Source organism: Balaenoptera physalus, assembly GCF_965194825.1.
Source record: "Balaenoptera physalus genome assembly, chromosome: 16".
In the NCBI taxonomy this organism is placed as follows: domain Eukaryota; kingdom Metazoa; phylum Chordata; class Mammalia; order Artiodactyla; family Balaenopteridae; genus Balaenoptera; species Balaenoptera physalus.
The window spans coordinates 50647016-50660564 of NC_138898.1; the positions used below are offsets into that span (position 1 = coordinate 50647016).

Here is a 13549-nt window from a genome sequence, read left to right on the forward strand (position 1 = left end):
GATTAAAACAAAATAATGCTGCTGATATTGGATAAGTTCCCAGTTAGTCGTGAGCCATTGGGACGGTCACATCTCAGGGCTTCAGGTTCCTTAACTAAAATGAGGCATCAGACAGCCTATTTCCAGTGTTGCCTCTGGCTCCAAATTCCAGCCTGTACCTGGATTATGACAGAATGTTCAGCGCACTCAGAATTGGGAGAGAAACGGTCATTCATCTCGGCATACGTTCCGCGTCTCCCTCCCCCTTCCGCCCCCCAGAAGCACAGAGCTTGAGGATCAACAGAGACCCATCGTGCTTGTCCAGGGCAATTGCGGGGAACAAGGTCTGATATCAAGGTGAACCTCGACTAAGCAGGCCCCAGCGCCCGTTCCCCTAAATACTGCAACCGTGCCACCTTCCTGTCAATCTCGAATGTAGCCAGGATGCAACTAACTGTACATCCAGCGCTGGTCACACTGCCCATGGTCCCCACCTGCTGTGGCCCAGCGTCCGCAAAGTCGCAGACGCTCTAAGTCTTCCCCTTGGCAATCCCTCTTTGTAAATCTCTCCCTCTTTGCAATAAGGGAAAGAAGTTCCAGGCCCCAGGGCTTTGTAGACTGGATACTTTGGAGTTGTGCAACACTGCAGCTCTGCCTGGAAGCTGGTTGTCCCTGAATCAAATCCAGTGCATCTCGGGATGACGCAGAGAGGGAATCTGTTATGGTCACCAGTGCAGTGGCGCCATCTCTGGGTATTTTCCACAAACAGCAGTAGAACTGCTGCCCCCACTTACTCAGGGTCCTGCACGGAGCCTCCCACACAGTGGAACCTCTCAGGCACAGTTTTCCAGTCTTTGGCCATTTTCACCATGGCGCCTGCGTCAAGCACCCCGTAGCCAAAGAGGTGATTAAACTCCAAGCCGACCCCGTTCCTCCGCCACTGATGGACCTCGTCATGAAGCTGGTTTCGTTTGGAGGTGAGCACGGTCAGATGCTGCATGTCTCTCCAGGTCAGACCCAGGCTGGGTACCGGAGGCAGAGTGTTTGAGAGCAAGGGCGGGGGAAGAGGGGGGAGAGAGAGGGAGAGAGACACAATGACTAAGGTAGGACATAGACCCCTGGTAAGATTGAAACACCTATGAACCCACAAGTCAAGGGAGGATTTCCATGCACTACTGAGAATATAGGTATAGATATATGTCAATTAAAAATATCTTGCCTTTCTTACTTAAATACATTTCAATTGCGATATCTAACACACACTGGAATGGCTAAAATGAAAAAGACTGACAATACCAAGTGTTGACAAAGATGTGGAGCAACTGGGTACTTTGGTGATGGAAGTGTAAGTTATTGCAAACACTTTGGAAAATGGTTTGGCTCTATCTTCAAATGTTGCCCATGTGCTTAAGCTATGGCCCAGAAGTTCCATTTTTAGGTATGTATCCAACAAAAATGTGTGTATATATTCACCAGACATATATGTATTGGAATGTTCATAGGCCTAAACTATGAAGTCCTCAAATGCCCATCCACAGTAAAGTGAATAAACCAATTGAGGTGTGTTTATAGGAAGTGGAACACTGCACTGCAATGAGAATGAACTATAGCTACTCAGAATAACAGGGATCTCACAATTGTGTGAATCTCACAATAAGAATTCTGACCCAAAGAAGCCAGACACAGAGGAGAACATACTGTATGGTTCCATTTGTTTAAAGTATAAAAAGAGGCACAATGAATCTGTGCTGTCAGAAGCCAGGTTAGTGGTTGGTCTTGGGGTGGCAGTGCCTGTAAGGGACACAGGGGGCTGATGGGTGCTGACAGAGTTCTGTTTCTTGATCTGGGTGTTGGCTACGCAGGAGTGTTCCATGTGGGGACATGAAGCTGTCAGTTCTTCAAGGGCAGAGACAACAGCTTCAGCATATTTGTCTCCCAGTGCCCAGGACAGCCCTCGGCACACTCTTCGTTCAGCAAATAGACAAGTTTGCTTGCAGACTTGTCTTTGGAAATTAATGTCTAATAGTCTGTGCTATTGACATTAGTGTCAATGTCTGTGCTTTTCAAAGTGTAAGTCATGACCTGTTTGTGGGCTAGGAGGTCAACTGATTGCACAGGCTATGTATCTTGGCTGCACAGTAAAACTGTCTGGTAGGGACATTTAAAACCCCACTGCTCAGGCCACATCTCAGACTATTTAAATCAGAATCTCTGGGAGTGGGACCCAGGCTTTGGAGATTGTTAACCCTTCCCAGGTCATTCCAGTAGACAGCTGAGGTTGAGAACCAGAGATTTAATGGATGGGGCTATCACAAGTGGAATAGAACAGAAAAGAATAACAGTGTGCACGTAATATGGGAAACTCTGTGTGTGTGTGTGTGTGTGTGTGTGTGTTTGCACGCACTCTTGTGTGGTATTGTGTTATGTGTTTGGGTTGCAATGCAAAATTAATTTCTCACTGAGAGTCACGGTCACAAAAGTTGGAAAACCCTGCACTACGGTTCTCCTTAGAATCAAATGATTCAAAGAACACCATCACTCATTTGATAAAATCTCAACACAGGCAGCATTCATTGGTTCAAAGCTTCAAAACAGAGTCAAAAGATGATAGTGATTCATATGCTCTTGAAATGCAGACCTTCAAGTTCTTTTCCCATTTAGGTTTGTACATAATATTGAGCAGAGGGAAGTCCAGGAAGACCTTCAGCTATTAAAGAGAAAGTTTCAAGGAAGGTCCATGCTTATTTGACAAATGTAGGAACATATCTTGGACATATGCTCCCCTGGACATATGGACCAGGTGAACAGTGTGAAATTTCCTGAAGTTGATTATGGCCGAAAGCTCAGTGTTTTGCTGGAATAGGATTCTGAATTCATTTAACTCAAAAGTGTCGATAAACGAGGATCTGGTGACCTCAAGGTGATCCAAGGGCTGGCTGGCAGGTGGAGCATCTCTCATCTTTGCTAGGGGTTCTGCCGCAAAAATGAGCCATGCTTCTAACCCCACTAGACGTTTCTCTGCGTTTTTATTCTCAACGGGTCCATAAGAGAGAAAGAATGTGTTAGAACAAGGATGTTCTATTTCTAAAATAAATCAGAGCGTGCTCCATACTCCAATGTCACTGAATTTGTGACACCATTTGAACAACCATTTGCTTATGTCTGAAAAGTAAAACAGAGTCCCTCTTATTTCCCCATTCTGAGCAACTTCTGAATTGACCGAAGATACTATTGTGTAAAATAATTATTTCATCAACGTGCTTTAGGCTTTAATCCTACCATAGCAGCTCAAGGATTGTAGGTGATACCTATTAAATAATAAAAAATAAATTTACAGAATATCTACAATATAAAAGTCACTGTGTTCAGTGCTACAGGACAAGGAACATGACATTTTCTCAAATATTTTATATAATAGCTGGGAAAGTAAGACAGATATATGGAAAGGTATCGTGTCCAGGCTCCGCACTAGTTCCGGGCAGGTCGTAGGAAGGTCCCTGCCCTCTCAGAGCCTACAGCCCGGGGGACAGACAGACAACTCAATATTTTAAAAGGTGGGGGGCTGTCATGCCAGGGGAGCCAACAGTGAGACCCTGAGTTATCCCAGCCAGGGAGTCTCACAGACTGTGGTCCTGCATCAGAACCGCATGGGGACTCGTGACAGATATGGATTCTTGGCCTCAACCTCAGGTCTCTGGAATCGGCCTCCTGGAGGCTGTGGGTCTGAGGATGTGCACTCAAGACAGAGCGCAGGTGATGCTTCTGCACACGGGTTTGAGAACACGGGTCTGAGATGGCGGTTCACAACCTCGTCTGCACATGTGAACCAACGTGAACACAATGACGAAGTCAGACAGGACCCAGAGATGCTGATCCCATGGGCCTGTCCAAGCATCTGCCAAAGGCTCCAGCAAACCTGCTCGGGGCGGGGGGGGGATGGTGGTTCCTAACTTCCTGGAGGCACTGGGGGTGCTTGTTAAAACTGCAGCTTCTGGAGACTCTGAGTCTGTGGGCCTGGCGTGGGCTTGGATATCTGTTCTTAGCAAGCACTCCAGGGATTCTGATCAGCGGCAAATTTGAGAAACTCTGGTCCGGGGGGTCAGCAAGGGTCTCTCAGGAAGCGGTATTTTTAGCTAAGGTCAAAGGGATGAGTGGGAGTGACTGAGTAAACACAGGGAAGGGGAGTTCCTAGGCAGAGAAGGTTCTGGAAGGAAGGATCTAGAGGCAGGAGAAGGCACGTATCAGCACAGGAGGTTGGGAGCCCTGCGTGAGTCAGGGAGGTAGAGCCAGGAACAGAGGTGGAGAGGATGTCACAGTAGAACGTAGGGACTTTATCTTAGCGACAGGAAGGGCAGAGAGACCCGTGATCCGATCTCCAGAAACATCATCAGGGAGAAGGAATCAAGACATGGGACTGGAAAGCAGGACCACACTAGTCAGCGGATGCTGCAGGAACCTGGCCCACGAACAAGCGACCACGAGGAACGAGCCGGGAGCTGTAACAAGGCCATGTGCAAGGAACCCCCTGTGAACTATCAGTGAAAACGGTGACATCTGTGCAGCTGGCAGGGCACCTATTGGCTGGGTCCAATCGCTCATAGGACCCTGTGATGTTCTGGGGTAAACGTTCAGCTGTCAGCAGACTGGTCCTAGGCCACTTGGGATGGGCCATCTGCCTCTCGGTTCAGAGAGAACGTCCCCCGAGGTCAAAGCCAAACCCAGGGCTTCTAGATAAGATGTGAGGACAGGCCAGGGCTCCAAGGAGAGAGGTCACTCAGGGCCTGGCCAAGGTGGCAGCCGTCTTGAGCAAGAGAGTATGGGATCTTGGAAAAACCAGTGTGAAGCCCAGGGAGAGACTGGCCCCGCATGGCTGGAAGAGGAATCTTGCACCAGGGAGACCTCAGGATGGGCTGTTTCCTGAGCCTCTAAAGCTGGTCCTGGCAAGTGAGTTTTTGCCAATGAATGATCCATAGAACCGTATCTCCTACAGAGCCCTGCACTTACGGTTGGGTTGGTGTACTAACTTCCCACTGGTGCAAAATAGTGACCTCTTTTTTCTTTTTTTTTTTTTTGAGTTCCCTATTTGTGAGGATTACCCCTGAAAGACCATTGTTTTTCAGAGTTCTTCTATTTATGGTATCAAATTCTCTGGAACCCAATTCACATTTTCCTCCTGATAATCAAGACAGCAAAGGGAATTTAAGGAGAGAACAGCTACAAAACTACATTTCCCATCCTCCCTTGCAGTCTGGGGTGGCCACGTGACAGTTCTGGCCAATAAGAAATAAGTCCCTGGGTGATTTTTCGAAAAACTTTTAAACAGGGATCACTCAGCTGGTGGATTTCTTTTTTCCCTTTGCTTTTCCCCTCTTCCTGCCTGACATGTAAACATGATGGCTGGAGCTCCCGTGGCATCTAGATAACACGAAGGTGTAGAAGAACAGAAATCTCGAGACAGAGTCCCTGATTCTCGGTGGCCACCCTCCACTTGCCCGGGCTCCTCACCTCTGTATTATCTTCTGCATGATAGAAAAATAAACTCCTTCATAAGAAACTTATTAAATTAAATTAATATTCTATTTTAAATATATTGTTATTATGCTATTAAAAAAAAAAGAAAAGAAAAGAAAAATAAACTCCTGTCTCAGTTTAGCTGTTGTTTTTGGATTCCCTGTTTTCAGTCTAATACGGGCACCTAGTCAGAGGCAGGGTCCGATGTTCATATTCCGCAAACGGCACCTGAGTGCTAGGTTCACAGAGCCTTTGCCGTACTTCTGGATGCCACACACCCCAGGCCACAGACCAGCACGGGGCTGGCTGCTCTTGTAGTCCCTGAAAAAGGCGTTGAAAAGACAGATTCCTGGGCCATTCATCCCTAAGGATGTGATTCAGTGACTTTTGGCTGAGTCTTGGGAATCTATCATTTTCAAAACTCCCCAGTGCTCAACTTCACTAGTTATCAGGGAAATAAAAATTAAAACTACAGTGCAATTCCACGGAATACCCACAAGAATGGCTAAAGTATAGAAGACAGATAATAGCAAATGTTGGCAAGGATGTGGAACAGCTGTAACTCTCATACACTGCTGGAGGGAGTGTCAGCAAGTGCACCAAGTCTGGAAAACTGCTAGACCTGCACCTATGTATACCCCATGACCCAGCTTTTTGACTCCCTAATATACAGAAATGCGTCCACACCTGCACCAAAAGACATGTACAAGAATGCTCACAGCAATGCTACTCACAATAGCCCCAGTGTGGAAACAACCCAAATATCCACTTATACAGTGGAGTACTATTCAACAACAAGTAGGAACCACCTATAAGCACACACAGCAGCATGGAGGAATCTCTCAGACATAATCTTGAACCAAAGAGCACATCCTGAGACTTAGGTAGTGGTCTGTTTCCTGATTTGGGTGCTAGTTACATGGATCTGTTAACTTTACAAGAAGTCTTTGAGCTGTACCTAATATTTGTGCACTTTTCTCTGCATCTAGCAGACTTTGATAGAGCTCACATGAAAAAATCCATCCCTTGGAAGGTCAGTTTTGGAAACACTGTTCTAGTTCAGTATATGGGCTGCTTTACTATGGATGGTTCCCCTGGGTCAAGTTTGCCTCTTTTGACATCTACCCCTCAAACCCAGCTCAGCCCTCTTGAACCACCCAGAAAGCCTGGGGTCATGGAGAGAACCCCAAATATCTGAAGGCAGCAGTAACACCCCACTAAAGAAATTCTCCGGAATTTCTCTAATATCGGTCTCACTGGGAAATGTGAGCAATGTTCCCGACAACTCAAGAAGGCATTTTCAAGCATTTGGCAGAAAAGCGTTTTATGAGATTAAACAACAAGGTGATGACTGGTCAGGACAGAGGCGTGGTTTCCCTTTGTCCCCTGGAGCCATGGGGGTGGTCATTCTCCCTCTTCCATGGTCCCGATGGGAATGCATTTGTTTACTGTATTCAAGTTGCTTTGGAAAAGCTGTCTTATTGGACCTCTGGGTGGGAAACAGCCCTCGACTGCTGCCACGTATGTCACCAAGGACTCCCAGCTGCCTCGTCTGAAGATAAAGAGAGATGAGCTGTAGGAAGTGTTCCTGGAGAGTCTTTCCCTCCTCCGCCCTCCGGGCTCTCTCCTGGGGCTATTTCATGCTGAGCAGTGGTTTCAGCTCTTGGCTGTTGGAGCCTCTTGGCCCACAGAGAAGCCTTGGAGTTTACTTTCTCAGGTGGGGCTCTTAGCCGAACAGCACAAGAATATGGCAGCCTAGCTCCCTTGTCTTGATGTGGAACAAACTCTGAGGCATAATTTACCCTCCAGAGCTCTCCCTGGGCTCAGGCTGAGGCCAGAACTTCTGAAATCGCATCCTTGCTCAGCTTCTTCCGCTCCCTTAACCTGCTTCCTCTCCTCCCCAGTGGTCCCTGCCAGGAGCCCTCTCTTAATAAATCGCTTGCATCAAACTCTAATCTCAGGGTGTGTTTCCAACTCAGGTGGTTGGTGTTCTGAGGAATTTTTGAGGACTGGCTCCCAAGATGGGCTTGAACCACCTACCGCCAGGTATCATTTTTTCCCTCTTTATGGCAATAGAGAGCACTCAATTCATGACCATTGCTCCAGAACAGAGTGTGCCTAAGTGGTGATTGCATTCTTTTCTGTAAGGAAATCTGCAAGTGTGCTAAAGAATGGAGAATAATCGGTGCAGAGCCCGTGAATCTGTTTAACGTTCCAGCAGCCTGCTCCATTACTTTGATGTATGTAAGGGGTCACTCTGCAGGCATATAGGCCTGGGAAAGTGACTTTTTGCTTGCCAGAATCGAAGGAGACTTTGAGTCAAGTTCTGCCCTCTTAGATTTAAGGGGACACCAGGAACCCCTTCTTGTTCCCTGTCCCCTGCGAGGCTCTGTGGCAGGCAGCAGCCCCCCTCTGTTTGTCTGCTCCCAGCTGGAGTGAGCGAGGCCAGCTCAGACTCCAGGACCCAACAGGCCCTGAGAGGAACAGCTTCATGTTCAGGAAATGCACATAATACGTGAGTTAAGTTTTGGTCTCTGTGCTTAATAGGAAGGCTTTGACCAGTGTCCATCTCCTCTTTCCTAAAATTTCCAACTGACTTTTGTTAAAAGAATCAAAGCTTGGCCTGGTCCAAAAGAGAAGTCACTCCCAATTTGGGGCCTTATCTGTAAAAGGAGAATAATGATGTCTTTTCTGCTTAAAGGCAGAGGGGTTGGACTAGATAATCTTTTGAAGTCCTTTCCTATTCTAGGAATCAGCTCTTACCTCCTTTACAAGTCAAAAAATGCACTGCATATGTGGAGAGTCAAGCAGGGCTGCCTGAAGAATGATGCTAGAAGCTCCGGTTGCCTAGCAATGGCTGACAGGGACAGGAACTCAACTTCCCTTCCCCAGGAGCCTGAATTCAACTTCTTATAAGTTGCTGGTTCTGTATTCTCGGATAATTCCCTGCCTAGCGGGCATTTGCACTTACATTTGAAGGACAGGGAACAAGAAGGGGTTCCTGGTGTCCCCTTAAATCTAAGAGGGCAGAACTTGACTCAAAGTCTCCTTAGATTCTGGCAAGCAAAAAGTCACTTTCCCAGGCCTATATGCCTACAGAGTGACCCCTTACATACATCAAAGTAATGGAGCAGGCTGCTGGAACTTTAAACAGATTCATGGGCTCTGCACCGATTATTCTCCATTCTTTAGCACACTTGCAGATTTCCTTACAGAAAAGAATGCAATCACCACTTAGGCACACTTTGTTTTGGAGCAATGGTCACTTACATTTGCACTTATGGGTGGTGCCTGAAGCCACAAGTTCATTGTTCAAACCCAAGGCCAGCCTCTGGTTTGCACTAAGAAAAAACAGGGGAGTGGGTGGGCAGGGACATCTGCTGATGTCCAAATCCAAGATGGGTCCAGCTGTACTGACGTGTGGCCTCTGCGGAGGTGGTGAGAACAGAGGGGATGGTCTCCCCTCTCTGGTAGCTGGCTGGTTTCCCAGCAAAGCCCATTTCTTGGTCTACGTTGTGTGACTTCGCCCACCTTGTCTCAGTGTTAAAATGAGTTCAGCCTTATAAGTTAACAAATCTGGAGCGAGAGCATCCTGTTTAACACGTGTTCTGAAAACCTTGCTGGATACCCGGCTTGGCAATGGTTTTCCTTCATTTAGCTGTTTGGGAGTATTATTAGAGTAAAACAGCCACGGGATCCACAGAAGATGAAAGGGTGTTTTCACCAAGAAAACATCTATGTGTCCCTATGCGTGGTTGGACGTTGGGCTCTTGTGCTCTCTCAGGGATGTAGTTTTGTGGTGTGTGTGTGTGTGTGTGTGTGTGTGTGTATGTGTGTGTGTGTGTGTGTGTGTCATTTAGCAATGCCCACCAGAGTTCATTGGCCCTGACTATTTACTGACTCTCACACCCACTTTTGCCTCTGTGGACACCTGGTATTGGGTGGGGAGACATGTCTCAGTCCACCCTGCAGAACCGGCCCTTGGTCCCGAGCAGGAAACATACTTAGCCTCTAAAGCCAGTGCAAATACTCCAGCTGCCTCGGGAGCAGCCGCGGATGTCCCAGAATGCCTCAGGGTGCAGTTGCCGTACAAATCTGTGGTTGCCTGGAGGGGAAGATAGTGAGTAATGAGTGAGTCACACTGCTTTAAACCCAAAACGTCATGGAGCAGAGGATTTTCTGTTTCTTTTACTTAAACTCTGCCTTGTTCTGAAGAAGATTAAGATGAAGCTAAGGATAAGCTTAGCACCCATGTATCTATTTTGCCATGCATTTTATCTGAGTTTCCTAGTAGCCCGTGCAAAAAGGGAAACACAATCAGTTATAGTTACAGCGTCCACAAGATAAAAGCAAGTCAATTGTTCAGAGAAGCGTATCTGCAGCTATTCTAGAGACCAGAGAGACATTTATCTTCTGGATCCTAAAAGGAAACATCATAGGTGGAAAGTGACAAGCCAATATCACCACCATAGTCAAAGCAATGGCGAATTTTGTTGCATTGGGATTGGCTCGGAAAGCTCAGGGCCAGTCCATCAGCAATTTCTTTTCCCTTCAGGAAAAAGGGTGGCATTCCCAAAGAGGAAAGACAAAACAAGCTCAGCCACAGTTTGCCTAGAGGGACAGGCCATTAAAGAGAAAGTGTTACATTCTCTACATCTAAAATCCACGGAGAGAGTCTGGAACACACTGAGCAACACATCTGATACAGGAGTGATCACCCCACGGGAGGCGGATCAACTGAGTTTTAAAGGATTTTACAAAGAGAAAATCCCCATTTGCAGTGTTTGCGAGAGCCAGGGTTTTCATTAAGATCATTTATAAACCACGAGAATACTCCTTCCTCCTGTTTGTCTGTAGGCTCCTCAAGTGGGCCTATTATTTTGGGGGACAAAGTATCAGGGAGGTTTAAAAGCATCTACTTGCGGAAAATGGCGATATTCAAAGAGAACTCAAGGCCCCTCCCCAGCCGTCGTAGAAAGAGAGTCATAGACAGGCGTTGAGGACAAAGTGACACCATTGGGAGGCTCTTGGGGCAGGGAGGGGGAGCTTCTAGAGGGAGGAGAAGCCTTACAAACAGAACAGGATTGGGGACGCTCTCACTCGTCCCTTTCTGCCCATGTAGCTTGTAGGATGAGAGAGGCGAAACCTCCTTCTGTGTGGGAGGAGCTGACACGATCTCCGTCCTCCCCAAGACCAGGGGAAGCCCCAGGCTCATGGAGGGAGTCAGGCTAAGGTCTGTGTCTCCTGTAGGTAAAGGGCTTCTCCTGGGTCACGTGAGAGCCCGGCCAGCTGGTCAGGTGGAGCCCAGGCAGGCACTTGGGACTGCAGGACTAGCTGGTATTGGTGACTGTGTTCCTCCCAACCCCAGAGGAGGCGGAGGCCGGGCAGGGTGTATCTCAGCGGGACTCCTGAGCCAACCACTAGATTCCAGGCTTGGAAGACTGAGGAAGGGCCCCTATGTGAGTGAGATACCCAGAGGGAGGAAGAGATCCAAAAATGCTCATTATGCCCTACAGACAGATATTTCTAGGGGCCTTGGAAAATTCACTATGAAACCTCGGTGCCCAGGAAGGAAGAGGTGCTCAAAGCGCAATAAATAAGTTTGTGATTCCTAACCTTTTTGTTTTCTCAGCCATGGACCCATTTTAAAATACGCTGGAACACACGACTCTTCCTTTGAGAAGACACGCATGTGCCCAATTTGGGGGGTTTTATGGACCCAGAAAAGTCCGTCCATGGATGCTAGTTTTAAATTACTGTAATAAATGGATGAGTTCTTGGCTCAGATGGGTGCAGGTGTGATGCCCCAGTTCTTAATATTAGTTATCCTTATAAGTGACGTGCTGGGGGCAAACCAGCGTTCATCATTATTTGTAAGCCAAAACAATGAACAAGAAAATCGATGGAACATGAGCGGGAAGGAGGTCATCACGTTCTCGTTTATCGTAGGTCTCTACCTTGATAACAAGGCATCATCAGCCTGGAAGAGGGTGGATCTCCCCCCCCCCCCCCGGGGATAGGCGCTGACTCTTTGAGGGAAGGGGGGCGGGGAGCTCCTCCTCCCATGACGTCACTGTGTCTGCACATGACGTCAGGAGTGTCCGCCCACCCGGCCTCGCACTCACCACGCCGGCCTCGGGGTTGCGCTTGCGCCCGTTGCTGAAGGTGGAGGCCAGGGTGGAGGAGCAGCTCTCGTCGTACAGGGCGGTCCTGCCGTCGTTGATGGCCGAGTTGATGGAGATGGTCCACATGCTGGAGGCGTAGCCGTCGCAGTTGCAGTCGTCGTAGCTGCCGCCGTCCCCTGAGGCCCACACGTAGATGCTGCCTTTGCCCCCTCGGCCCTGGTTTGGGGGGGGGGGAGCGACAGGGAGAGATGCGCAGGCTGCAGGGGGTCTCGCCGGGGCTGGGGTCGGGGTCCGGGTGGGGACCTGGGCTTCTTCAGCAGCTGAGCACAAGGAGTGGCTTCCTTTCTATCTGCCCTTGAAAACCACTATCCTTCTGGCCGGGCACCGTGAGAATCTTTCTTTTCAGGAAGGATTCAATAGAAAAGTCATCCGAATTTACAATTTAAGCTGGGGATAACAAAGTGAGAAAAACTGGAAGAATCTCCTTAAAACTGACAAATGAACTGCTTTTAAACATAGTACATTCTCATGGTAAAAAGGCAAAGTATATGGAAAGGAAAATGAAAAAAAAAAATCCCCCTGCATGTAATTCTTATATATTCTTTCAGGCATTTTTCAGCAAAAATGCAAATGTACCTGTATATTTATATCAATACTTAGCTAAATAAGATATAAAAGATATTTATAGCTTCTATTTTATATATTATATATATTTTATATAAGTTTACATATATATGTAGATATTGTAAGTATAAAATACACATTTTACTTACAGATTATATATATGTTGGTGTGTGTGTGTGTATATATATATATATATAATACACTTTTTTTTACTCAGTTGGCTCATACTAGAATTCTTTTAAGCAAAATATTATATATTGTACCTGTGTAAGGGAACACCAAATATATAAATATAAGAAGAAAGTCTAGTATGATCAAGTAAAACATACAGCAAAAATAATTTTAAACATAATGATGTGCACAGTGATTACTACCATATGCTAATTAGTTATAACCAGCAAGCTTAGTTGTAGGTACCCACAGTTTGCATTGCTTTTCTGTTTAAACCACTTTCTTAGTGCTTCTGTTTTTCTTTTCCTGTTCTCTGTCTTCTAGGAGAATTCTCTCTGCCTCCACAACCTGAAGTGGCCATTCCTTCTGGCTTCCTACATTCTGACCCCAGGGGCAGGAGGGCCGGGCTACCCTGCTTTGCCCCGCAGGCTGGGTGGGCGGTGAGGAGGGCAGGGGTGCCGTGTGGCAGGTGAGCAGTAGGTGTCCTGCCTGGCCAGGACGCTGGGTAACCCTCTAGGGCGAGGACACAAGTAGAAATCACGGCAGAGAAAGTCTGTCCCTGAGCGGCCACCAGCGGTCCTCGGTCCTAACTCAGTGGTTTAAGAGCAGCGACGCCAGAGGAGAGAGGATGATTGGGTCACTGCCAAAGTCTCTCTGCCTCCTGACAATGAGAAGTGACATTCTGATTGCTTCTAACAGGACTTGGAGTTAATTAGCCTGTGACTGACTGAGTCAATACATCAACAAAGGTTGATTCAGCCACTAGCTGAGAACTGTCTTCAGCACCTTGGTATACCTGTCCTGGAAAACTCTATCCAAACGAGCAACTGCTCTCAGAAACCAGGACACAGAGGGAAACAAATGCATCATCCTTACAGCTGGTGCAGGAGATCATCCTCTCAAGCAGACTCAGATTTGGGCTCAGTGTCAAGAAATGGCACCCTCGGAAAGTGAAACACGTGAATCAGGGTAAACGGGTGAGGCTGCCACCTGAAGAATCTTCCTCTGAACCAGCCCACAGGTGGGCTGCTAGTGAGACAAGCAACCTTCGCTAAAAGGAAAGCAGTGCTAAAAGCGTTCTCAGTTTGGTGTAGGGAGATGGATCGTGAATCTAACTTGTCAGGCTTTCTCTGTATTCA

General features: G+C 47.4%; 1 protein-coding gene across 1 annotated transcript in view; it reads right to left on the minus strand.

Moving 5' to 3' along the window:
• PCSK2 (proprotein convertase subtilisin/kexin type 2) overlaps nucleotides 1–13549 on the minus strand; it is a 220554-nt gene that overhangs the window by 10669 nt on the left and 196336 nt on the right. The window contains exons 9-11 of the mRNA XM_082431692.1: nucleotides 11616–11831; nucleotides 9495–9595; nucleotides 774–1001 (exon numbers count right to left, since the gene is read on the minus strand). Of these exons, the coding sequence (XP_082287818.1) occupies nucleotides 774–1001; nucleotides 9495–9595; nucleotides 11616–11831 (545 nt within the window). The remainder of the gene's footprint in view (nucleotides 1–773; nucleotides 1002–9494; nucleotides 9596–11615; nucleotides 11832–13549) is intronic.